This window comes from Eptesicus fuscus, chromosome 7 (genome assembly GCF_027574615.1).
Source record: "Eptesicus fuscus isolate TK198812 chromosome 7, DD_ASM_mEF_20220401, whole genome shotgun sequence".
NCBI classification, from domain to species: domain Eukaryota; kingdom Metazoa; phylum Chordata; class Mammalia; order Chiroptera; family Vespertilionidae; genus Eptesicus; species Eptesicus fuscus.
Window position 1 is genome coordinate 47,386,073 of NC_072479.1, and position 27,140 is coordinate 47,413,212.

General features: G+C 40.5%; 1 protein-coding gene across 1 annotated transcript in view; it reads left to right on the plus strand.

Moving 5' to 3' along the window:
* C7H12orf56 (chromosome 7 C12orf56 homolog) overlaps positions 1-24,325 on the plus strand; it is a 74,823-nt gene extending 50,498 nt beyond the window's left edge. Inside the window, exons 6-13 of the mRNA XM_008148744.3 lie at positions 5,440-5,584; positions 7,768-7,874; positions 8,492-8,581; positions 15,428-15,551; positions 17,628-17,702; positions 18,025-18,099; positions 21,671-21,849; positions 24,167-24,325. Of these exons, the coding sequence (XP_008146966.2) occupies positions 5,440-5,584; positions 7,768-7,874; positions 8,492-8,581; positions 15,428-15,551; positions 17,628-17,702; positions 18,025-18,099; positions 21,671-21,849; positions 24,167-24,293 (922 nt within the window). The 3' untranslated portion in view covers positions 24,294-24,325. The remainder of the gene's footprint in view (positions 1-5,439; positions 5,585-7,767; positions 7,875-8,491; positions 8,582-15,427; positions 15,552-17,627; positions 17,703-18,024; positions 18,100-21,670; positions 21,850-24,166) is intronic.
* Positions 24,326-27,140: the final 2,815 nt, after the last annotated feature.

Below are 27,140 nucleotides of genomic sequence, written 5' to 3' on the forward strand. Positions count from 1 at the left end.
ATAGAAAACACTTAGTGAACGGATGGCATTAACGATTTTGATATTAAGTTTAAGTCAAGGGCAAGTTATGTGAAAGGTTTACAATAATGATGTTTACTAGGGGGTCATGTAAATGAGTTAAAAGTAAGTTCATTTTAAAAGGTACATAATTCATTTCCCACTGAAGGAACCAAAGTTCCTTACAGGAATCACTAATTCTAGGTATGGAGGAGGAAATATACAACAAGAGTCTGAAACAGCTTGTGCCAGAATGTAAAGGGTAACGGGACCCAAAGAACACACGAGCCCACATGAAGGCACTCCTGATAGCCAAAACGGGACCATTTGAGGATCGGAAGAAACAATGAATGAGATGGTGGAAACACAATAAATATGTACAAATGTTAGCACCTCCACACAGAAATAAAAATGCATTGAACTCCATTAGAAGCACATACAACAAGTATCTTATTTAGATCTTAGGTTTAGCAAACAGAACATAAAAAATATTTTTAAGGCAATAGAGGACATTTTAATACAAGACTGGGTATTAGATAGTACCAAAGAATTATTGATAATTTTGTTGGGTGTGATAATCATGATATCGTAAGAAAATGTTTGTTTTATATGTAGGAGTTAAATAACATAACATTTGTGATTTCTTTTGTAAAAAGATAGTAATAGAGATAGCTTAGAGAATATCTACATGTTTTCACATGTTAGTGTAAAAGAGTATTAGTTTTAATTTTGGTGTTTATTTAAAGTGATTTAAAGCTAATTGCATATTAAAATAGGCTCTAACTTTGCATATGTGTGGCTTGAAACTTATCCCTGAAGGCAAGAGGGAGAGTTCGGCCACTATCTTGACTCAGGAAAAGTATATTTCTTACAAAGTTAATTCCTGATGGCAACATATTTAAAATGCAGTGATTTAAAATGCACTCTCAGGGATATAGTATATGCACAGGACACACAAGAAATGGCCTTTGCCTGCAAGGCACCTTCAGTTGAAAAGAAATAAATATTCTTTAGGGTTTTAAATTAGAAGTCTATCACAAATGTGAGTTCTGTAACCTGACCATTGTAAACATATACACAAGTGTTTCTGGTATAATGTATGAAAAGCCTTTTCCAGCTGTCAAGCATTATACAAATATAAGGTTTTATTTATTTATTTTTGTTAATCCTCACCCAAGGATATTTTTCCCATTGGTTTTTAGAGAGGGTGGGAGGGGGAGAAAGTGAGAGAGAGAAACATTGATATGTGAGAGAGACTTATCGATTGGTTGCCTCCAGCACGTGCCCCAGCCAGGGCTGGGAATCCAGCCTGCAACCTAGGTACCTGCCCTTGACCAGAATTGAACCCTCGACCCTTCAGTCTGCAGGTCTAACCACTGAGCAAACTTGCTAGGGCTATAAGGTTTCATTTTTATTAAATGTCTGGAAAAATGAAAAATATAGACAAAATAGAGCTTATCATTAGATCAAGAATTCTTTTTGCCACATTATTTGGATGAATTCATGTTTTCTAGCTGATGAAAATATAGAATATTTGTTAACATGAATATAAATTCCCTTTAGTCCTCAACTGAATAATGGAGTCTTCTGGTACTGACTTTTTCTTATTTGCATTAGTCAAAGGAAGTTCGTCATCTATATAAAAGCAAAAGCTCTCTGAATGTTCAAAGAAACTGTGACTATATATAACTTCTCTGTAGGAATATAGATTCCTGAATCTAATTTGAAATTATAAAGTATATGACCTTAATTTATATATGCATTGATTTTTAGTATAAAGAGATTACTGTGCTTTTTCTTATGAAATCTGTTCTGATCTTTTGGAAAAAAAATAGTTTAGTATAACAATCTATTATCATAGGTGCCAAAGGATAAAAATGGTTTTTTTCCAAGGATTTTCGCAAATTGCTGACTCCTACTGGAAAAGACTAGAAAACCAACTTCAAAATAATTTTGCTGATAATATATTTTTTCTGAGATTTTGCTTTTCTAAGCTCATTTGTTTGTGAAAACTACATTTCTGCTGTTTTTGGAGTTCTCAGAGGATAGAGGGATTTTACAGTTATTCTTTAAATACAATGTAGCAGTAATTAGAAGTGGATATGTAGGAAAGTAAAATCTCAGAGCTCATTCCTACTTCATTTAGATACTATTTATTAAACAGGGTATGCTAAGCGCATGTGGTAAAGTATCAAAACAGCATAATGGGATAGGTTCTATCATTATCCTCATTTTATAGATGAGGAAATTGAGGCACAGACAGACCAGGTAACTTGTCTATGGTTATTACCTAGCTGAGTAGGGGCAGATCTAGGATTCCAATTAACCTGTCTGAGCTGCCCCCGATGCTTATAACCATATTCTTCTGCCTCTATCATGGCTATCACTGAATTTTTAATGATTATTTATCTTCCTGTGTCTCCTCTAGAAAATAAAGTTTTTCAGGAAGTCTGAAAAAACTTATTTTTTTTGTTAATCCTCACCCGAGGATATTTTTCTATTGATTTTTTTAGGGACAGTGGAAGAGAGAGGGAAAGAGAGTAGAAACATTGGTTGGTTGCCTCCTGCACAAGCCCTGACCACTGGTCCAGGGAGGAGCCTGCAATCAAGGTATATGCCCTTGACCGGAATCAAACCTGGGATCCTTTGGTCTGCAGGATGACGCTCTATCCACTGAGCCAAACCAGCTAGGGCTGGAAGTCTGAATTCCTCTCTCTCTCTCTCTCTCTCTCTCTCTCTCTCTCTCTATATATATATATATATATATATATATATATATGGATATATATATATGGATATATATATATACACACACACATACATATACATATATATATATTTCAGAGAGGAAGAGAGAGATAGAAACATCAATGATGAGAGAGAATCATTGATCGGCTGCCTCCTGCATGCCCCTACTGGGGATCAAGCCCACAACCCAGGCATGTGCCCTTGACTGGAATCGAATCCCAGACACTTCAGTTCATAGTCAAACGCTCTATCCAACGAGCCAAACCGGCTAGGGCTGAATTTTTCTCTTAATGAGAGGTGTGTGATTGGATAGGGGAGAACATCTTAGATTAAAAAAAAAAAAATAGAGTGGGAAGTAGTGGGCAAGAATCAAGATTCCATGTAAATAGCTGGTATCAAGGTTTGTGGCATAAGTGGTAAATATATTTTTAATTCAAGTCAGAAATTCTAAGAAGTTTCTACCAACTTACATAGAAAAAAGATACATCTATCCTATCATTACTTTGCACGCTGCTTTTCTGAATCACTAGTTGTGTGAGCTTGAACAGGTTACTTAACCTTCCTGACATGCTATAAATGCAACAGTAATTCACATCTTAGCCCCTTACTGAGACTGAATGAACTAGTGCATGAAAAGTACTCCATGTGGGAAAATGTGATGGACCAAGAGGGTACTATGCTAAATGAAATAAGTCAGGCAGAGAAAGACAAATATTCTATGATATCACTTATATATAAAATTGAGAGAACAAAATAAACAGAAGTAAACTCATAGATACAGAGAACAAACTGATGGTGGCCAGATGGAAAGGTGGTCAGGGGCTGTGTGAAAAAGGTGAAGGGATTAATAAGTTCAACTTGGTAGTTACAAAATAGTCACAGGGATATAATGTACAGCATAGGGAAAATAATAGTCAATAATATTGTAACAACTATGTGTCGTGCCAGGTGAGTACTAGACTTATCAGAAGAATCACTTCGTAAGTTATATAAATGTCTAACCACTGTGCTGTATACTTGAAACTAATCCTACCTAATAATAGACAAATACGAAAATTGACCATACCTCTGACACACCCACAAGCCATGCCCACAAGCCACGCCCACCATCCAATCAGAGCGAGTATGCAAATTAACCCAATCAAGGTGGCTACAGCCACAGAGAGCAAGGTTTCCTAGGTAACAGAGGAAGCCAAGCTTTCCGCCTGCCCTTGCCAGGCCTAAGCCTCCACTCAAGCTACAAAGTTTCAATTATAGAAGGTAAACAAATTCAAACAGAAATGGCGGCAAAATGGAGCTTGAGAGAGCAGGCCAGGGTTGCCGCCGGCAACAGGGGAAGCAAAGCTTTCCGCACACCCTGGCCGGGCCCACCTGCTTAAGGCTACAAAGTTTCAATTATAACCCCAACAGAAATGGCTGCCGGCGGCAGAGGGAGCCCCAGGCTTGGCTCCGCTCCAGGCTACAAAGTTTCAATTGTAGAAGGAAAATAAATTCCAGATACCAGGGCCTCCGCTTGGGTTGCCAGGGGGCGTGGCCAGCCTGCAAACCACCACAGGCCCCTCGCTCAGGCCACCCCACGCCCCAAGGGAACCCCACCCTGATCAGGGACACCCTTCAGGGCAAACCAGCTGGCCCCCACCCCTGTACCAGGCCTCTATCATCTATATAATAAAAGCCTAAGCGACCATTACAGCGGAACAACCAGAACAACCGGTTGCTATGATGCACACTGACCACCAGGGGGCAGATGCTCAGCCAGAAGCCAGGCTCACGGCTAGCGAGCACAACAGTGGTGGCAGGAGCTTCTCTTGCCTCCGCAGCAGCGCTAAGGAGCAGTGAGTCGAGTGGTAAGGAGCAGAGAGCAGGAGGGCGATAAGGAGTGAGGGGTCCCAGACTGCGAGAGGGTGCAGGCCAGGCTGAGGGCCCCCCCACAACCCCAGTGCACGAATTTTGTGCACCAGTCCTCTAGTATCTAATAAAAGAGTAATATGCAGATTGATCATCACTGCAACACACAATATAGCTGCCCCCATGTGGTCAAAGATCCTGCCCCCATGTGGACACAAGATGGCCACCACAAGATGGCCAGCAGGAGAGGGCAGTTGGGAGGCACCCGGCCTGCAAGGGAGGGCAGTTGGAGGTGATCAACCCTGCAGGAGAGGGCAGTTAGGGGTGACCAGGTCAGCAGAGAAGGGAAGTTGGGGGCAAACAGGCTGGCAGCAGAGTGGTTAGGGGGTGATCAGGCTGGCAGGCAGAAGCAGTTAGGGGCAATCAGGAAGGCAGGCAGGCAAGCAGTTGGGAGCCAGCAATCCTGGATTGTGAGAGGGATCCCAGATTGGAGAGGGTGCAGGCAGCGCTGAGGGACAACCCCCCTCCATGCACGAATTTCGTGCACCGGGCCTCTAGTCTATAATAATCTATAATAACAAAAGTATAATATGCTAATTAGATTGGACGTTGTTTCGGACAAAGCCGGGCCGAGGCAAGCCGCCGTGGCTGCAAGGGCTGAGCCCCTTGCACAAATTTTGTGCATCGGGTCTCTAGTATAAAATAATATTGAATGTGAACTGCAATTGAAAAATAAAAATAAAATATCCCAAACAGGAAAAAATAACATATTGTCAATTAATTGGTATTCCTTAACTGCTATCTCCTATCATTTTTTACATGTAAAGTTTTCTTGTGTTTCTGTAGATCTGAGGAGAAAATCAAGCACTTCAGTCAACTTAAATCTGAACTTTTTCTTAAAGACAATACTTTGAGGAAGATAGTTTGTTTAATTACAGAACTTAAAGTAGCAGCCCAGAAAAACTACATTCTGAAAAGGCTTTTCTGGAAAGTAGGTGTTTTATTTTTAACCTTTAAAACGTGTTTCACCTGTTTACCAAATGCAGCATATTCAAGGATCAAGTAAAATGCTGTGTAAAAAATGTCACCTTATGTTTTGATGCTGTATTTTACAATGCTGACTAAATTTAATGTAATTGTGCCTTAACACAGGAAATGTGATGTAATTAATGTATGTGTGTGTTGGGGTGGGGTAGATGGGAAGAGAGGAGAGTGGTAGCAAAAAGATTGTAGCTTGCATAAGTTGGGTTTACAGAATCAAAGAAAAGAGTTACCAGGAGGGGAAGCTTCTGACCTATGAGATATATGAGCAGAGACAGTGAGATGAGAAAGTAAATTTGAAGAAGTTTTACATGAAGGTTTCCCTACAATAAAAATATACTTAAAAAATCACTTTTGAGTGTTTTGAGTCAAAACAACCTAGCTCTCATTCAGCAAGTTTACAGATTTACCCTGTAAGACTTCCTCAGTTTCATTTTCACCTGAAGCTTCAGGTGAAAGGTACTGAGAAGGTATTGAGAAGTCCTGCTTAGTGCTGGTGCTGGTGCGAATGAGGCTCATTCTCGACAGTGGCCTCATACATAGTTGCCACCATTTCATTGAGCAGTTGTGATGTGCACAGCCTCCCCAACCATACAGGACAGTCCTGGCCATTCCTTAGATCCTAAATGCTTCACATGTAGGATGACCAACTATTCTGGTTTGCCCACTGTAGGGTGACCAACTGAACCAGCTGGCCATCCCACTCAGGATTTAGAACATTTTTTATCACCCCAAAAGGTTACCTTGTGCCCGTTGGCAGTCATTTCTTCCCAACCCTGGCCTCAGGCAACTATTGTGTTTTCTGTCACTATAGTTTTGCCTGTCCTAGGATGCCACTTACATGGAATTGTACACTAGGTACAATTTTGTGTCTGGCTTCTTTGGCATAATATTTTTGAGATTCTTTCATGTTGCTACAGGTAGGTAGGAGATATTTTATGAGTGAAAATTCCTGAACCAGTGAGCAAGTGGGAGATAGTAACAACAGATATTTAGTAAGCACTTATGATGTGCTAGCTACTATTCAGGCTTTATAAATACTATCTTATTTAATGCTAATATCAACTCCATGAGGGGACATTATTAAGCCTATGGTAGAGATGAAGAAACTGAGTCACAGAATATATCCGAAAGTTGCCAAATGTCATACAGCTCATCAGTGGCAGAGCTGGGATTTGAACTCAAGAACCTGGCCCCAGAGCCCATGTGTACAACTACCACACCATGCTAATCTATCAGGGCTCTGTGTAAGCCCAAGCACTTCTGATGGGCCTGGTGACCATCTTATTCCTCCCTCTCTATTCCCTCCCTTCACCTGTCATCCTCAGCCTCTTCCCATGCCATATCACCTAAACAAGGGCACACATATCCCTGTCTAAGCAAAGAATCTAAGTTGTCACTAGTTTAAAAAAAAGTTCTGGGGGAAAATTGAACAATAGAGGAAGAGGAAAGAGAAACAATTACATTATATTTCTCATTAGTACCAACTTGCCTGATTTCATGGGCCAGTGCTTATTTTCATGCTTGATTTATCTCACGAGACTGGATAGGAAACAGAAAAATCGGTTCCCCCACCATACTTCAGTGTTTATGTTGGCAGGAATGGCAACGTGCATTTCCACTGCATTAACAGAAGTATTAATGTCATTCTGCGCCATCTTCATAGGCTACACGCGTGCTCCACATTTGTTTTTGTAACAGTAAACATTTCTAAATGAGAGCTTATCTAGCCTTGATTTCATTATATATTCACAAAGGCCAAATTACTTTGGAAAGGCAAGAATTATATTAGCCCCCAGTTAATATAGTATTCCAAGGTAACTGAATGACTTGCCTGAGATTATCACTTACTTCTGGATACTCTTCAATATTAATGGTCGAACCAAGTCTAGAAGGCATCTCCCAGCATCACTCTCTAGACGTTAGCTCTTGCTCTGTTCACCAGAACAATGGTCTGATTATAAGTAAAAGTATGTTTTCAATGCAAGTTATCCTAGTATCAGTGAAAGATATTTTAAATCACTTCCTGGTCAAAGAAGAAATCATTTCTTCTTCTTTTTATTATTATGTAAGCATCGAGAGTTTGACCAGTAGATACCTTAACTTCATCATCTTTCCTGCTTGCTTTCACAGACCAGTGACCTTTTCTATTTCCTAGTGAACAAACTTCAAGAGTACTTACCAGAGTCTAGGGATAAGAATGCACTTCAGAATAAAAGCCAAAGAGCTGATGAACTGGTGTAAGTACTAACTGGATAATCACACATATTATTTTTTCCTAGGTGTTAAAGATAAATGGAGGGCACTAGACAAAATATATACTTTAATGGTGCTGCAAGTTTTGCTTCACATAGAATTTATAAAATAGCATTCATTTTGTTCTAATTTTTAAAGAAAGACTACATAAGAAACTAGAAATATTGGCTGTCCTAAAGGGGAAAAATTGGGTGCTCTGGAGGAAAGACACTTTTTATTGTATATATATATATATTTTTTTACCTTTGAAATTTCGAGCCAAATATTACCTACTTGAAAAAGTTAAATTATTTTTAAAAGTAGTGCATAATTATAAAAACTTTGGAAAATGCACAAAAATATGAAAATGACTTTTAATCTGGACATCCAGCAATTCATGCATTCAGCAAATATGTTTGAGTGCTTACTATGTAGTAATCACAGAATAGGCACTCAACTAGTGTTGGCAATTTGATATACAGAATTTCCTTCCTGTACTGTACTTTTTTCCACATAGGTACCTGAGTGCAATTCTATTAAGGATTACTGACTTTGTGGAATTTTGAATTTGTATTGAAATCATGCCATTTCCATGTGTTTTTCCCCCCTCTATGTTTTCTAGGGCATGCATTGAAATTATACAGACTCTGGGACTGATGTTCAGAGAAACAGAAACTGAGCCATCACGTCTGAACACATTGGCAGCTAAGAAGTAAGGTTTCTTAGAAAATATTAGGACCTTGTAGTTGTAACCCATTAACTACTCTAACTGGTCACCCCTTACTGCGTCCCCCACCCCGCCAGCCTGGCCGCTCCGCGCAGCCTGCTTGTTCAGTCATTTGGTTGTCCCTCACTAACCCCCCTGCCGGCCTGGTCGCCCCAGGCAGCCTAGCCTGCTTGTTCAGTCGTTTGGTCATCTCTCACCCCACTGCTGGCCTGGTTAGGGGGTGATCAGCCTGCTGCTCAGTCTTTTGGTTGTCCCTACTACCAAACTACCCCAAAACTACCAGGCTAGTTTGTTGACTCCTGCTTTCCTAGGAAAATATACTCTTATTCTTTTCTCTGCATACTTCTTTATGCAGCTGGTAGTACCACCATTTCCCCTATCTCCAAGATAGAAATTCAAGATCATTTCTAATATTTCTGTTTTCTCCCACACTGAAATCATTGCTAAATCATGTTACTCTTTTTGTGCACCTTTTGGTCCCTATCTTTCTCTATTCAAGTTGGAAAAAAAAATCACTCTTACTAACTTATACTATAAAGTGTTGTGTTTTAATTGTTCTGTCTTTACTTGGTTTGAGCACATTAGCCCTACTATATCAAGTTTCTTTCCTTATATGACTAATGCTTTTCATGTCCTTCAATACATACTGCTATAATAGAGTGTGGCTATAATACTAACTTTTCAGCCAATATTGATCTGCATAGGGTCAAGTCATGTTACCCATAGCATTGCTAGCAGAGTAAATATCTAATATAACTGTATTAGTCTTCTATTGCTCTGTACCAAACTCAGTGGCTTAAAACAATGTAAACTTTTTATCCCACAGTTTCTGTGGATCAGGAAATCTTGGCATAGTTTAGTTGGATCCTCTGCTCAGAGTCTCACAAGGCTGAAATCAAGGTGTCAGCAGGGGTTGCAATCTCATCTGAAGCTTGGGGTCCTCTTCCAAGATCATGTGGGTTGTTGGCAGAAGACATTTCCTTACAGCTATAAACTCGTGATGGCTTGCTTCTTTTTTTTACACCTTTTTCTTTTTTTAAAAAAATTCTTTATTGTTTAAAGTATTACATAAGTCTCCTTTTCCCCCACTGACCTCTCCCTGGCCGTCCCCATCCCCCAGCACATGCCCTCACCCCCCTACTGTCTGTGTCAATTGGTTATATGCATATGCATGCATACAAGTCCTTTGGTTGATCTCTTACCCTCTCACCACCCCTCCAGCCCCCCCGCCTTCCCTCATAGGTTGGACAGTCTGTTCGATGCTTCTATGTCTTTGGTTCTATTTTTGTTCATCAGTTTATGTTGTTCATTATATTCCACAAATGAGTGAGATCATGTGATATTTATCTTTCTCTGACTGGTTTATTTCGCTTAGCATAATGCTCTCCAGTTCCATCCATGCTGTTGCAAATGGTAAGAATTCCTTCTTTTTTCTAGCAGCGTAGTATTCCATTGTGTAGATGTACCACAGTTTTCTAATCCACTCATCTGCTGATGGGCACTTAGGCTGTTTCCAAATCTTAGCTATGGTGAATTGTGCTGCTATGAACATAGGGGTGCATATATTCTTTCTGATTGGTGTTTCTGTTTTCTTGGGATAAATTCCTAGAAGTGGGATGACTGGGTCAAATGGGAGTTCCATTTTTAGTTTTTTTGAGGAAACGCCATACTGTTCTCCACAGTGGCTGCATCAGTCTGCATTCCCATCAACAGTGAAGGAGGGTTCCTTTTTCTCTGCATCCTCGTGATGGCTTGCTTCTTGGCGGGAGAATATCTCTGAGCCCAGGAAAGGGCTAAGCTCTCTTTTAAAGGGTTCACCTGATTAGAACAGGTCTATCCAGGATAATCTTCCTTTGATGAACTCAAGTCAACTAATTAGGAACCTTAATGAAATAGGCAAAATCCATTCACCTTTTTCACCTAACAAAATATAATCGTAATTGTGATACTCTAACATACTTACAAGTCCTGCCCAAATTTAAGGGGGAGGAGTTATATAGAGTGTACATACAAGAGGGCAGAAATCTTGGAAGCCATATAAGAATTCTGCCTTTTATACACTGAAATCTGAGGCTATGAATTTGCCTTTCTCTTTTTTAAATATTTTTTTAATTGATTTTTAGAGAGAGAGGGATAGAAACATCTATGAGAGAGAAACATCATCAATCGGCTGCCTCCTGCATGCCACCCCTTGGGCACTGAGCCCACAACCTGGGCATGTGCCCCGACCGGGAATCAAACGGGAGACCTCTTGATTCCTGGGTTGACACTCAACCGCTGAGCCACACTGGCCAGGCTGAATTTGCCTTTCAAAGTCTGTATTTTAAAATATAATACATTCAAAATTATTACCTTGGAAATAATAACAATTTAAACAGTGAAAGTATCAAACTGTTGGCACCATTTTTTCATTCCTGTAAGTCTTTATTTTCAGGATGAAAATACCACTAAGATGAAAATTTCTTCTATCTATTATTGGCCTAGTGGATTTTAAATTGAGTTGGCAGGAAGGGAAGATTACAAATTAAGTTCCATTTGAGCAAATAAAAAAAGCATTGAATCATTTCAGTATTTTCCTCTATTTTTTCATAAGTGGAGATTTTATTAGTTCAACCCCACTTCCTTGTATTCTTCTTGAAATGCACCACAATCCTTTCATGTTTCAGTATTGTTTGATTGAAGTCATATATTATCACAGCAAGTGAACCAGAATCTGAGCATTAGCCTTAGATATGTGATACTTTGAAGAGAAGCTGTGGCTGAAAATAAAGGACTATAATTAAATATAACAGTGAATGGACTGTCAGTTCAAACTTAATATCAGGAAAAGCTTCTAAATGGAGTAATGGAGTGTTTTGCTAGTTTTGGAAGAGTCTTCTAAAAGTAAGATCGGGCATTTATTTATTTATTTTGTGAGGGGGAAAAGTCTTTATTGATAAGTAGGTTACAGTAAAATTAATAAAGTGACTTTTTTGGGGGGAATAAAAACTCTGAGTCTTAGTGGCTCTCTCTTGGCTTCTGCCTTCATACTGGTTTCTTCGGATGATGAGGCCGTGGTGGACATGCCAGGCCTTCTTGGGCCCTTGGGGACCGCTGTCTCCCTGATCAGTGGTCCAGGTACCAGCTTGGACTCATTGTCCTTAGTAGCAGCAGCAGCAGCCTTGGTTCTCGACCCTTTCCTAGCACCCTGGGCAGTGGCCTCTTTAAGGACCTTGTTCCCTATCTTCTTTTTCGCTGGGGAAGTCGCACCATTTTCACCCTTGGTGACTGTGGGTTTTGAACTTGAGTCCTAGCTTTGGCTTTCCTCTAGTCCTTGGCATCTGCTGGGCTGTCCTTTTTTGCCTTTAACCTTTGGCTTCCTATGGGGCCCACTGGCACCAGGAGGGGTCTTTGTGGCCTTGTCTGGCTGTTGGGGGGGCCTTCCTGGCCTTGTCCTCTCTTGCCTCTTCCCCCTTGGGCTGACCATCTTTCTTGGGGGCCTCTTCCTTGGCCTCACCAAAACGCGGGGGGGGGGGGAGGCGGGGGGAGGGGAGGGGCAACACGGTGGCTGTCTTCCTGGACTGGATTTTTTTTTTTACTTGGGAATTAATTTGAAGCTGCCGGTGGCCCCCCTGGCCCTGGAGTTGATGGGCCTGATGAGGAGGCCACGCTGAATGAAGATTGGCCATTTTTAAATAGCTGAATAAAACATGAGCAAATATCCTATAGGACATGTCCTGCTTTTTTTTTGAGAAGTGTGCTGACATGATTCTTCTTTTGCAGATATGAGAACTAGATCTGTTTTTTTGAGTTGGAGAAAGGGGAGGAATTAATTTTTTTAAATATATTTTATTGATTTCTTTACAGAAAGGAAGGGAGAGGGATAGAGAGTTAGAAACATCGATGAGAGAAACATCGATCAGCTGCTTCCTGCACACCCCCTACTGGGGATGTGTCTGCAACCAAGGTACATGCCCTTGACTGGAATTGAACCTGGGACCCTTCAGTCCGCAGGCCAACGCTCTATCCACTGAGCCAAACCGGTTAGGGCAGGAATTAAATTTTTATTAGAATTGTTGTTAATCATGAACTTCTAATCATAGTAATGATTTCAATGATTGTAAAAAGAGCAAGAAGCCTCAACTATTACTAAACAGGGATTGTTTGTAGTTTCCTTTAGTCCATTATGAAAGGAAAGCTTATGGTTATAGAGAATTTTTATACAATCCTATTTGAAATGTTTTTATTACTCCTACCTGTCAAAGCTACTCTGATCTTGTCATCAGTTAGTCAACTGTATTTCTAGTCATCTGCTTTCAGCTCCTGTTCAAGCACACATGGGTTGCACTGCACATACGAAGATGGTGTTATTAACCTTTTGCACTCGGATGTCGAGTGTGACTCAACACAGTTAGCATCGGTAGCAGCTTGAGAAAAAAGCAAGCGAGTACAAAGGGTTAACCCAGCACCTCAGGATCCTCAGTTTGAATTATAATTTTTTTCTTTTTATTTTCGAATCACATGGTATACTATTCAAACATGTAATAACATCCTATATAATAAAAGGCTAATATGCAAATAGACCGATAGGCGGAACAACTGGAACAACCAAACAACCAGACAATTGGTTGCTATGATGTGCACTGACCACCAGGGGTCATGTGCAGAACATGGCAGGCATTGGCCGTGGTGGGATGGTGGAGCAGGTGAGTGGGGGCACCAGACCAAGGCGGGGCGAGGTCGCTGTCATCGGGGCGAGCCCCTGGTGGTTACTAAAAATTTTTTGCTCCTGCGTGCTGCAATCCCACCTGGCCCTCACACCTGCTGTGGGCGCTGACCCTGCTTGCACTCACTGCCAGTGCCAGCCCTGCTTGCACCTGCAGCCGGCGCTGATCACTCAGCACCATCAGTGGGTGCGAGGGCGGCTGCAGACCCTGATAGACCCTGAGGGCTTCTTCACCTCCCCCTTTCCCCCCCCCCCTTCCGCCACCCGCTCCCATCGGCCCCACTAGCACCCACTGCTGGTGCTGGCCCCAATTACTCCGCACCATCAGCAGGTGCAAGCAGGGCCAGTGCCGTCAGCACGTAGGAGTGACAGTGGTGGGAGCAGGGCTGCTGGCAGACAGGAGACGGAGCCGCAGTGGGAGTGGCTGGGCGAGGTCGCAGAGGATGGGCTGAGACCCGCCCCTGTACCTACTGCAGCATTGTGGCCCACAGTTCCTTTCAAGGTGCACGAATTCATGCACTGGGCCCCTATTTTAAGATATTTATTACTGTACATTAGTGGACAGTACACTGAATTTGAAAGCAATAGACCTAACGTTTAATTATTATTATTTTTTATCCTCACCCGAGGATATATTTATTTATTTTAGAGAGAGAGAGAGAGGAAGGGAGAGAGGGAGAGAGACAGAGAAGGAAACATCGATGTGAGAAACATTGACTGGTTGCCTCCTGAATGTGCCCCAACCAGAAATCGAACCTGCACAACCTTTTGATGTATAGGATGACGCTCCACCCAACTGAGCAACCTGGCCAGGGCTTAATATTAGTTTTATTAATAGCCAGTGGTCTTTAGTAGAACAGTAAACCCTCTGAAATGCTTCGTCTAAAAAAGGATTTTAGAATAAAACAACTTGTGATCGAATAAGCATTTTAAGAAATGCTTCAGCCCTGCCAGCATGGCTCAGTTGGTTGAACATTATCCCATGCATCAGGAGGTCTCTGGCTTGATTCCCAGTCAGGGCACATGCCTGGGTTGTGGGCTCGATCCCCACAGGGAGTATACAAGAGGCAGCCGATAGATGTGTCTATCTCTCCCTCTCCCTTCCTCTCTCTGAAATAAATAAAAACATATTTTTAAAAGATGCTTTAGACTGTTTCTTTGTCCTGGAGATATACAGGGCATGCACATTAGCATATTAAAGCCTCTGAGAAGTTCTGTAGTAAAGATATCCAGTGAACTTGGTTAAATCAAGTATTTCTCATTCCTCTTTTGAACCTATTTACTATAATGTTGCCTGAAATTATCTACACTAATAAAAGGGTAATATGCTAATTAGACTGGGAGACCGTCTGGACGTCCTTCCGGACAAAGCCATGGTGGCGGGGCCGAGGCAGAGGCGAGGCAGTTAGGGACGATCAGGCCGGCAGGGGAAGCCAGTTGTGGGCTAGCAGGCCGGCAGGGGAGGCAGTTGGGGGTAAGCAGGCCAGTGGGAGGGGGCAGTTGGGGGCGATCAGGCTGGCAGGGAGGGCAGTTGGGGGCGATTAGGCCAGGGGAGGGCAGTTGGGGGCGAGCAGGCCAGCAAGGGGGGGAAGTTGGGGGCAAGAAGGCCGGCAGGCAGAGTGGTTAGGGGCAATCAGGCAGGCCCGCAGGTGAGCAGTTAGGAGCCAGAGGTCCGGGATTGCAAGAGGGATGTCCAACTGCCGGTAGTCGGACATCCCCCACGGGGTCCCGGATTAGAGAGGGTGCAGGCTGGGCTGAGGGGACCCCCCCTCCTGTGCACAAATTTCATGCACCAGGCCTCTAGTTAATCCATAAAAAATCCTTTGGAAAATACTGCTAGAATTGACATCACCCAACTTTCCCTTAAATCCAGATTTTCTGAGCTTTCCAAGTTATGTGAACTTCTAGAACTGTACTCTGAGCCAAAAGATCAAGAAATTATATTTTCATTTAAATGTCTTATCTCTAGACATTTGTCTACATGTCTAAGGATGCAAAAGCTCAGTGAAGAATGGTCTGCAATGCTTTGTATTTTTAAATATAATTCTATTCAATGTCTGCAAACTTGGCTTCACTATTTCTCTTTTCAGACTTTACTCATTAATTGCCTTTTATTTATTTTTCAGGGGAACACTATTTAATCTCTTGGTAATTTTAATTAGCAAGCCTCAGATTCCAAAATCTTGTCCTGTGTTCGATATCCATTTGGTGGCTGATTCAATTTTATTAGAGACGACTTTGGATGCTGAGGTGAGATGAGTATTTTGGGATAAATTAAATATAATATATAAAGTCCCTGGCTTCTTGTCTTCTAATGTGGACTGTGATATTGCAGAACACAGACATATAATTAAATCAAAGAATAACTATTTTGTCATTAACCTCAAAACTTTGATAGTTATTTTGTCAACATTAATATATCCATTTTATATTAATAATTTCCTTAGGGTACTAGTACATATCTGGTATGTATACTAAAAAAGTAATTAGCATTCTATAGACATTAGATAAATCTGTTTGTCTCTATACAAAATATGTATGTATATGTAATTCTGTAGTAAGGGGTCTACATTGGGTATAAAAGCACTGTCTTAAGAGATTTTAGGTTACCTCTCTTGCCTGAGTTTGCCATTTCCTTACCTAAGTAGTGTAAACTCAACAGGAGTTGCTTATTCTTCTAAGGTTTTACTAAAACATTAGAAACAAAATTGCTAGAAAGTACTTATTCTGATAGAATAAATCAGCTTATTATTCGTTTATTTTGTGCAGGTCAACACAGAATTTTTTGAAAAGATGGGACATGATTTGATAGTTCTTATACATATAATCAGAATTATGTTTTAGAAAACTCTTAAATTCACTCATCCACTCAATAAATATTTGAGAATCAATTAGCTAAACAGTGTATTAGTCAAAGGGTCCAAATAAGAAGCAAAATGGACACAGTCTCTGTCCTCATTAGTTTACAGTCTGGTTGGAGAAACAGAGGTTAGTCAAATATAACATGAATATATTATTATAGATTACATATGGAGCATCTAGAATACCATTTCAACAGTGGAGTGAGTGAGTGGATTAGAGATTAAAGAATAAAGATAGGATGAGCTGTTAGAAATTAGGTTAGTAGTCCAGGTGAGGGATGATATGGGCCGCAAGGAAGCTTTCCTTGACCCCCAAATGGTACTAGGCTTTCTTTTTAGAGCTCTCCTAACTTCCTGTATCTTTCTTTTATAGCCCTTACCTCGGTTTGTCACTATGCATTTATTTATTAGATTGATGTATGTTCCCCACTAGGTTGTATATTCCGTATGGTAGGGACCATGTCTTTGTTGCTCTCCATTGTATCCCCAACACCCAGTACAGAGTCTGATGCATATCTATTGAATAAATAAATGAAGAAATAAAAGGGATCACAGTTATAAAGAGACTAGATTCCAGACATTTGGGGGAAGTTGAATTGATAGGTTGATGTGGAAATAAAGTATGAAGATTAGATGACTTTTAGATTCTGGCCTGGTTGTCAGATAAGAATTACAATAAGAAGAATAGGTTGAAAGGGAAAATAAGTAGTTTGGTTTGGGGTTGACTGATCTGCTTTGGCTATGGTATTTCCAAAATATCTAGTGAGAAGAATAGATAGGTCTGAGTTTCCTGTTTTTGGACTTGCTGATCTTTTGCACCTGGGCTATTACTGTGGCCATGAGCAGATCATATATACATTTTTGTTCCAAGGTCTATTAGAGGGAGTGATTTCAAACTATAGCTCTTCCTGACAAAGACTAATGTCAGGAAAAATGTGTTGGCCTATAGCATGCCCACACAGTTCTCATGCACCAAGTGGCCTATGGGCTAGAAGACGGCCTCAACACTGTTTGGAGTTCTTGAGAAAAAAAAAAATGTATGTCTCTAAGCCCTATATCTACCCATACTACAGAAGGACTTATAGTTCAAGTTGCACATAAGCTTAAATTTCTGAGAGTCTCTTATCTGAACTCTGGGGAGCATATGTCTACTATTTTGAAAAGAAGTAGGATTGTTGATCTGAATGATTTTGCAAATGAAGTGTGCATTTTTTTTGGCATTAGTTTTCTGTGGGCCATTGTATCTTCTTTCCCTAAACCACTTTCTTAGCCACTATTAAATGTGTTGTCTTCTCGAGAGCCACTCTTTTGAGAATGACTAAACCAAATGAAACAGGGAAATTGGCCGCACTAATTGTATTTTAAGTTAAGAAAAATTTTTATGAGTACCTAAAAGGAACTAGGAGAAATGACCATTTTCTGGTTCTGCCAATGATATTCCATTAATTATTATTTAAAATTCTAGTTACAGAAGCTTATCCTGGAATATACAGATACAGCTACAGCACTTTTATATGAGATACTTCTTGTCTTTCAGCAGGTACAATATATATATATTTATTATACATGTTATATTTTGTGATTAGTATATATCATACAACTATTTATGTATGTATATTATATGATTATATATCACATGATTAATAATATACCTGTAAAATGCTTGTATTAGAGATGGTCTCCAAAATTGGCCAACTTAAATGTATTACTTTTTCTCTTAAGCACTCACCTAGCTTATTTTCTTAAATACTGACTTAAAAGATTTGATTAAATAAGGATAAAATGTACTTGAGAATGAGTGTCCCTTTAGGCACAACTTGGACCCATGAATATAACTGGGTTTATTTCCATGCATCTTTTAGGGAAATCTTGGATTGGGGTCAACCAAGTTTGCTATTAGCTGGATGATGTCCTTGCTACAAAGTCATCCCCCCATAGTAAGTATCTAGAAGTAAAAACAAAACCACCCAAGGCTATTAAACAGATGCTCTTGTGCTTCATTAATAAAACACACATTTTCTCTATAAGTGGTCAAGTTTGTAAAACAGGAGCAAAATATATGTCTGATGATTTTATTACTTAATTAAAATATAATGGTTTTATACTTGGGGCTGAATGTTTAAGGTACTGAAACAACATGTTAAATGGGATCTTTATTTGATGAAAAATCCTAAGATTATAGGTGTAAAACAGAATATGAAAATACTGGCTGTGTAATTAAGTGAAAAAAAAAAAGAACATTTATTTTAAATAGTAAGTAGGAGTTGGTGAATATGACTGTAATATCTGGGCATTCTGTCCCAGCAGCCACCAGCCTAGTCCATACTGTCACTCTCTCCTTGACACTACAATCACATCTACATAGTCTGTCCCTATCTTTCTACCATATTACAGTCAGAGGGATCTATTCATAATAAAAATCTGATTATGTCATCTCTTGCTTTAAATCTCTCAAAATGACCTAATGAATAAAGACTACACTCTTTTTATGTCTTACAAGGTGTGCATTTTATGCAGCCTCATCTAATCCCAACAGCCTCATCTAATCCCTCACTCTCGCAGCTATTTGGGTCTCTTACTCACTGCCCAACCCTAAGATCACCACCTCCATCATAGGACCTTTACTACCCCTCTGTCTGAAATGCTTTTCCCTCCCTTCCCCACCTAGTTAACTCCTACTTATCCTTCGGGCCTCAGTACCCCTTCCTGAGTGGAGTGGGTGGATGATTCTCTGACCTTTAAGTCAGATTCCTCCATTACAGGCACACGTAGACACAGCAGGTCACCTTCTTCCTTTCCTCCACAGGACTTGTCACTGTTGAATTTCACAATTGTTTGTGTTTATTATTGGTTTCTTTCCTATGGTAGCCATTAGTGCCTATACATATTCTGGCTCTCTCTGCTTCTAGACACAAGATTCCAGGATTGTACTTCCCACCCCACCTGAAGTTAGGTGGGTCTCTGCTCCTGCTTTTGCCAATGAAATGTGAACAGAAGTAGCCTGTGTCGCTTCTTGCCAGAAGGTTTAGGAGCCAGTGCATGCTTCCCTGCATTCTTTTTCCTTCTGGCATGGTGACTGGCAACATTCCAGGTGGTCCTGAGTAACTACAATGAGCAGAACCCCCTACCGCCCAGTAGGGACACAAAGTATGAGCAAGTAATAAGCCTTTGTTGTTTTAAGCAAAGCATTGATAAATTTGTAAGACTTGTTACCACAGAATAACCTAGGCTATCATGGTGGATACGTCATTCTCCCTCAGCCGACTCCATGAGGGTAGGAGTTGAGCTAGGCAAGTAATAGACGTTCAATAAAATGTCTGCTGGCTCTGGCCAGGTGGCTCAGTTGATTGGAGTGTCTTCCCATACACCAGAAGGTGATGGGTTTGATTCCCCATTAGGGCACATACCTAGGTTGTGGGTTCAATCCCTGGCTGGGCACAAATGGGAGGCAACAAATCGATGTTTCTCTCTCACATTGATTCTTTTCTTTCTCTCTCTGAAAAAAAGATCAATAAAACTATATCCTTGAGTGAGGATTAAAACAATATATATATAATTAATTCTAATAAAGGCTTTATTCCTTAATCTCATCTCCCCAAACTTAGTTTTCCCTTTAGTCATGCATGTATACATTCAATCACCATACATTTAATTGGAAATCTCTTCAAAAGGTAATAGTCCAAACTAAATTTTCATTGCTAATGGAGGATTTGACATGAGATAATATGTTCTCGTTCTGTATACAAACATGCCTCCACTGACCATCAGTAGGCTCCTGCTTTGAGCTGTTGTTCTAGAGTGATGTTAAGTCTGTCCTAGGGAATCTAGATTCTCATGCCAGATCCCTGTGACAAAAATCTGGCTGGAGCCAGAGGAGGCTACATTTGTCAGTAGTACAGCCAACTGCCTTATAGAGGGATTGAGCCCATCACCTTGGCTCCTTTAGCAGCACACAGACCCTAACCAGTCTCAGGCCCACACTGAGGAGTGTCAAAGTTATAGTCATTCACAGCAACAGAAGCTCATATGTGCAAGATGCAAGACACTTTTTCTGTGCTGTGGCTACAAACTCTATCATCTGAATTGAAGTGTGAAATTTGGGGTCCTAAGGACTCCAAGCAACAGGAAAGTTTCTTTATCAAACGCTAGGGTTGGTTCACAAAAGGAATTGAGTTGAGTATGAGGCCAGTCTGTGACCATAAAACATGTCAGGATGAAGAGTAGCAAAAAAAAAACAAACAAAAAACCCCAAAACACCATAACACTGTTGAAAGCCTCCATATTAACCCAGTTCTAAAGAGTACAGGCAGAAATAGATCATTTGAGAAAAATTTACAAGCAAGAAAACTGTAGGGATCATTGAATACACCTGCACAGTCAGTCAGTTCTGGCTGATTCTCTCACTTGGCTAAAGCAAACTGCTGAAGAAGTTAAAAATTTAATCCCCAAATGGGCATTGCTTTGTCCCACTGCTCCAGACTCTCTAACCTCAATCTGTGTTTGCCTGACACAATATTTAGTAAATACGTGCAAATGGATCTGGAAAACTCACTTAGAAAGGGCGAGCAGCTACATCAGTAGAAAAGGTGACACATTTATTGATACTACCTAATGGGCGTGCAGAGTGACTTGCTGGTTGGAGCTTGAAAGGGCACCATCTTTCCTTTCTGTTTTTTATAGTAGCCTACATTTATGGATAGTAGTTTGAAAATGCAACCCACCGCCCTCCCCCCCCCAAAAAAATTAAAATAACACTTGTAGAATCCACTGTTATTTTTTTAACATTTGGTTCTGTTGTGAATGACAGCTTTGCTTTTTTGTGTGTGTGAGAAGCAGAAACCCAATAAAATCACACTATTGCTACTTTTTCCACTGTAATTTCCCCCTAAGAAATGATAACATAGTGGGGTTTGATGAAAACCCCAGCTAACAGTGACATCAACATCACTTGCTTGTGTCAAGCCCCGATTTCTTTGCGTTCTCACTTCGTGTTTCTCAATGTGTGGTCCAGGGAACAAATCCATCAGAATTGTTTATGGTAAATATCTGGAGGTGAAGCCCAGGATTCTGCATGTTTAGTGAGTTGCCTAGGTGATTTTTCTGCATACTAAATTTTGAGAACCACTGTCTTGTAGAACCTTCTTTGAAAGTTACAGCCACTTACTTTTAACAGTAAAATAGAAACCATCATCCCTACTGCAGGAGGCCACAGACCTTTCCAAGCTCCCCTTCTGTTTACACTCTGCTCCCAGTGCTTTCTCTCCACTTTGGAGCCAAATGTCCTTGACAGTCATTACTAGTTCTGATTCTGCCTGTAGGGGGGCCATTGGTAAAACCAACTGGTCTATAGTCTTATGCTCTGAGTACCATTTCAGTGAGCAATAGTGCAAGGGCATTGGCATAAGGATGGTGTGGACTTCAGCCTAGATTTCTAGTTGAGGCTCCAGCTGAAATAGGTGCTCTACGGGTGGCATGCCGCCTACGTGTAACTGCATTTTCCTTGTCTAGGTTACTTTTGTGGCCAGTATTGTGAAACAGGTGGTGAAGGGGCTCTCGGCTTCATTTCAGCTGTTAAGTCCCAGCCAAGCAGTTCTGCTGTACCAGCAGTTTTACATCCTCAAGAGCTGCCTGCAGTACAGCAAGACTTTAGCTGAGTATATTAGGAATAATCACAGAGAAGAATTCAGGTAAGAAGTCTGAATCTAATCTGCAGTTAAAATCCATTCGTTTCTAATCTTCACGCAAAACTGCAACACGGCCAACTAATTCTATTTTTGTTTTTTTATATTTCATTTTGATCGGTTGTAAGGCAGGATTTGGGGGACCTCTAAGAACCATTGCCATCTGAAATATATTCCCAGGCCAGAAAAGACTAGTGAAACATCAAACTCTCCGTTTCTTACTCATTGTCTATTGCAGCCAGCATCTCACGGAAGTTGTAATGATTATAACAGGCTGTGAGAATTAAGAGTAACAAACCCTGCTGAAGGGGGTGAAAAATTATGGATTGTGAATTCAACTGAATCATGGGGGAAAAATGGATAAAGAAGAAACAATTAGTAGTGTGTTTTTTGTTTCACTTATCCCTCTTACTCTCAGTAACAAAGCAGTAGGAAAGAGCAGTAGTAGCAAGCACTGGTTTCATCAGCCAGCTTGTTCTGCACCTCAGGGGTTCCTACTTCTATTTATAGGCTGGCAAAGCCAAGTGCACTTAGCTGTACAGCCCTGCATCAGCACCTATCAAGGAAAAATACCAGGTTGTGTCTGGCTTAGATGAAAAGGGTGCAGTAGGCACAGCTTTGCCACCAGTTTGCACGGAGACATAAAAGGATGTGGAGGTATACACTGCAGCCTTAGATTGGCTTTCAAGAAAATTTAGCCCAATTTGTGGTTCCTGTTTTTTTCTCAATGTGGTTTTACAATATAGGTTCCATTCTAGCTCCTATAACAGGGTTTTGTTTGGCCTGCTCTGAGTTGGTCCACACAACCCAATTTTTTCCTCACTTTTTTTTTTTTAGGTAAAATTCATATATCATGAAATTCACCATTTTAAAGTATGCAATTTAATGGCTTTTAATACACTTTGCAATGTTGTGCAACCATAATCACTATCTAATTGCAGAACATTTTCATCATCCCCAAAGAAACCTAGTATCCATGAAGCAGTCATACCCTATTATCCCCTCCCACAGAACCTGACAACCACAAATCTATTTCCTGTCTCAAAATAGGATCTGCCTATTCTGGACATTGCATATCAATGGTCTCTTCCAATATATAAACTTTTGTACCTGATTTCTTTCACTTAGCATAATGTTTTCAAGGTTCATCTGTGTTGTGGCATATATTACATAACCCAATTTTTAAAAATTACTTTTGCACATTTAAAAATCAGAAGTACTGGCAAAAAATAGTGCCATAATTTTCCATGACAATAGTTGGCCAGAGTTCAATAGCAGCTGACCTCTTAGGTAATAACATACTGTTTATTTTGCCACTGTCTCCTGTATTCTTACTCTTACCCTTACTCCTAATATGTTACCTGTGGGCATTTAATTTAGGTTTGTGACCCTTGTTTTAAACTAGTGATTTTCAGCTTGCTGTGCATTGCAATCACCACAGTAACTATTAAAAAAATACTAATAGCTCTGGCTGGTTTGGCTCGGTGGATAGAACATAGGCCTGTGGAGTAAAGGGTCCCAGGTTCGATTCCAGTTAAGGGAACATGCCTGGGTTGCGGACTTGACCCCCAGTGGGGGGCATGCAGGAGGCAGCCGATCAATGATTCTCTCTCATCATTGATGTTTCTCTCTCTCTCTCCTTCTCCTTTCCTCTCTGAAATCAATTAAAAATATATATATTAAAAAATACTGATACCCAGGTCTCATATGTAGAAATTCAATATTTCTTGAGGTGGGGTATGGGCATAGACATTAAAAAACAAGTGAAACAAACAAACAAAAACCCTCCAGGTAACTCTAATGTGCACCCAGGATTAGGAACCAATTCTTTAAGCCATCCCAGGAAATGGCTAAAGGTTTTGTTCCTGTTGTCTATTCCCCTGGCCCTATACTTTTACCGAGGCCATGGGGAAGAATCCTACTCTCCTCTCTTTAACTTAGCCTTAGTGGTCACCACAGCTTTGGCTTCTAGTTCAACTCCCCACTGAATATTGCCTTAGAAAACAAGAAGCAGGGCCTCAGCTCACACTGTGGTGAGGGCAGTCCTGGCTTCCGTATGAATGCTTCGATGCCTGGTACATTATTAATGAAGTTCACTTCTTAGCAGAAGTAAAGTGCTCAATGAGCTGAAAGGCACACATATCAGAGATCTTCTGGGTCACAAAGGGGGGAGGTTGGAGGGTTAAGGATGCTGGCTGAGTCTCATGATCGATACTCCCACACTCAATAACCCCTAGACCAGTGAGTGTGTACATACTGATGTGACCAGAGTGAAAATTCTTGTTTTTAAAGCTCTCTATTTTATTTCTTTTTATGATTGCAGGTACTTTATTCACATGCCAGCCTTGGAAAAAAGGCTCCCCTTATGTTATCCTATTACCCAGCCGACCACTCAACTTTTTCATGAAGTCCTGAAATTGGTTGAGCAGAAACAATGTGTGAAATGTTAAAAATTAAGTATAAAATGTTCATTGGAAATCAATATTTATGAGAAATACTTCTTTATTTATTTAGTACCTGGCTATCCCTGTGTCCCATAAACGAAGATTTTATTTGAAGGTTCCATCAATCCCTAAGAGAAGTCTTTAACATTTTTTATCTGTCACACAAAAGAAACTTGGATACATTGACATACATAAAGTGGTGCTAAAAACTAGTGTTTCCCTTTAAAAAGTTCCCAAAGACATTAAATACTATAAAGAGAACAGAAGCCCATGGAGAGCAAATGGAGAATCTAGTGCAACCTGACGAGTTTTGTTAGAGTAATAATGGTGGGTGGCATGGAGCCACTGCAATGTCCAAAGATAAATGGTTGTGGGGAGTATAAATTACTAAGTGATGATTAGAGAAATGCTGAGCAATAGGATGACATCCTCATTCTCCACCTGTAAACATTCTAGTGACATAAGTATTCATGGAAGAATGAGCAGAAGAACGCAGGCACAAGAAACATCCGTTCCTCATTTATCATGGAGAAAGAAGCTTGGACTTGCTTCAACAAAGTTAAATGCATTTGCCACTGTGTGAGAATATGAGCAGACGGCAGAGTCTCTGTGAAAGGGAAATTGTCTATAAGCAGTTGTGCTCTACCAACTATTAAAAAAACATCTTCACTATATCTTATGGCAATAAACTAACTTAATCCAAAACAAAACTTTGGAATCATTGTGAGCTATTATTGAATTTGCGCTTCTAAGAACTTAGGAGATGGACCCTCCATTCAACTGAGCATGACCTGAAGGAGTTTCAGAGAGAAATCTACCTCCAAAGAAAGAGCTCCCAAGCCAGATTTGCCTGTGCTGTGCAGCAGAGACAACTAAACTCACTCAGGACATTTTATTTATGGTTCAGCCTGAGCCATTAACCAGCTATCTGACCTTGAACAAGTCAGGTACCCTTTCCGGGCCTCCTCTGCGAAATGGAAGGCTGGGAATAGAAGTTCTCCAAACTCTCTCCCAGCTCTAGTATTCTCTGCTTAACACTCCAGACTCTTCTTGACACCCTCTAACAGAGTAATGCATTTTGCTGCCATCCTGGCTCAATCAGTCACAATGATTCCAAATAATCCTGCTTTCTTTAGACCAAACTGGTATCACCAACATCACCCTACGGAGTGTCCAAGTCCTCTCCACCATCACCCATCAAGGACTAAAAGTCTTCTACTCTTCAATCTGGGGACAGAAAGGACAACAAAATAGTGTTTATGAGTATCTTGGGTTGTTGGGTAGGTGATTATTCCCAATTGATAGTTAATCAGAAAATATGAAAATTCTGGGACACAGGCAAGCAACACTTCAAACTGGACAAATGATGGACAATGGGTTGACTACTGGTGAATGTTAGAAGCTACAGAATAACAATGAGAGAATCAACTCAGCTCTGCCTCAGCTTCTAAGCAGTGCCCTGGGCTAGTGACATGCAGGCTCTAGAGGGGGATTGTGGTTTCTTGCCCCAAGTGTGCTTTTTTAAAATTTCTTTATTGATTAAGGTATTACATATGTGTCCTTCCCCCCCCCCCCCCATGCCCCCCCCACTCATGCCCTCACCCCCCTGTTGCCTGTGTTCACTGGTTAGGCTTATATGCATGCATACAAGGTCCTTTGGTTGATCTCTCCTCCTTACCCCCACCCTCCTCTACCTTCCTTTGAGGTTTGATGGTCTGATCGATGCTTCTCTGTCTCTGGATGTGTTTTTATTCATCAGTTTATGTTGTTCATTATATTCCATAAATGAGTGAGATCATGTGATATTTCTCTCTGACTGGCTTATTTCGTTTAGCATAATGGTCTCCAGTTCCATCCATGTTGTTGCAAATGGTAGGAATTCCTTCTTTTTTACCACAGCGTAGTATTCCATTGTGTAAATGTACCACAGGTTTTTAATCCACTAATCTGCTGATGGGCACTTAGGCTTTTTCCAAATCTTAGCTATGGTGAATTGTGCGGCTATGAACATAGGGGTGCATGTATCCTTTCTGATTGGTGTTTCTAGTTTCTTGGTATATATTCCTAGAAGTGGGATCACTGGGTCAAATGGGAGTTCCATTTTTAGTTTTTTGAGGAAACTCCATAGTGTTCTCCACAGTGTCCCACCAGCAGTGCAAGAGGGTTTCTTCCCCCCCCCCCCACCGCCCCTGCATCCTCTCCAGCACTTGTTGTTTGTTGACTTGTTGATGATAGCCATTCTGACAGGTGTGAGATGGTACCTCATTGTCGTTTTGATTTGCATCTCTTGGATAATTAGTGACTTTGAGCATGTTTTCATATGTCTCTTGGCCTTCCTTCTGTCTTCTTTTGAAAAGTGTCTATTAAGGTCCGTTGCCCATTTTTTGATTGGGTTGTTTATCTTCCTTTTGTTAAGTTGTATGAGTTCCCTGTAAATGTTGGAGATTAAACCCTTATTGGTGATAACATTGGCAAATATATTCTCCCATACATTGGGCTTTCTTCTTGTTTTGTTGATGGTTTCTTTTGCTGTGCAAAAGCTTATTTTGATGTAGTCCCATTTGTTTATTTTCTCTTTAGTTTCCATTGCCTTAGGAGTGGTATCAGTGAAGAAATTGCTTCGGCATATGTCTGAGATTTTGCTGCCTATGGTTTCCTCTAGTATTTTTATGGTTTCCCATCGTATGTTTAAGTCCTTTATCCATTTTGAGTTTATTTTTGTGTATGGTGTAAGTTGGTGGTCTAGTTTCTTTCTTTTTTTTTTTTTTTTGCATGTATCTGTCCAATTTTCCCAACACCATTTATTGAAGAGACTGACTTGACTCCATTGTATGTTCATGCCTCCTTTGTCAA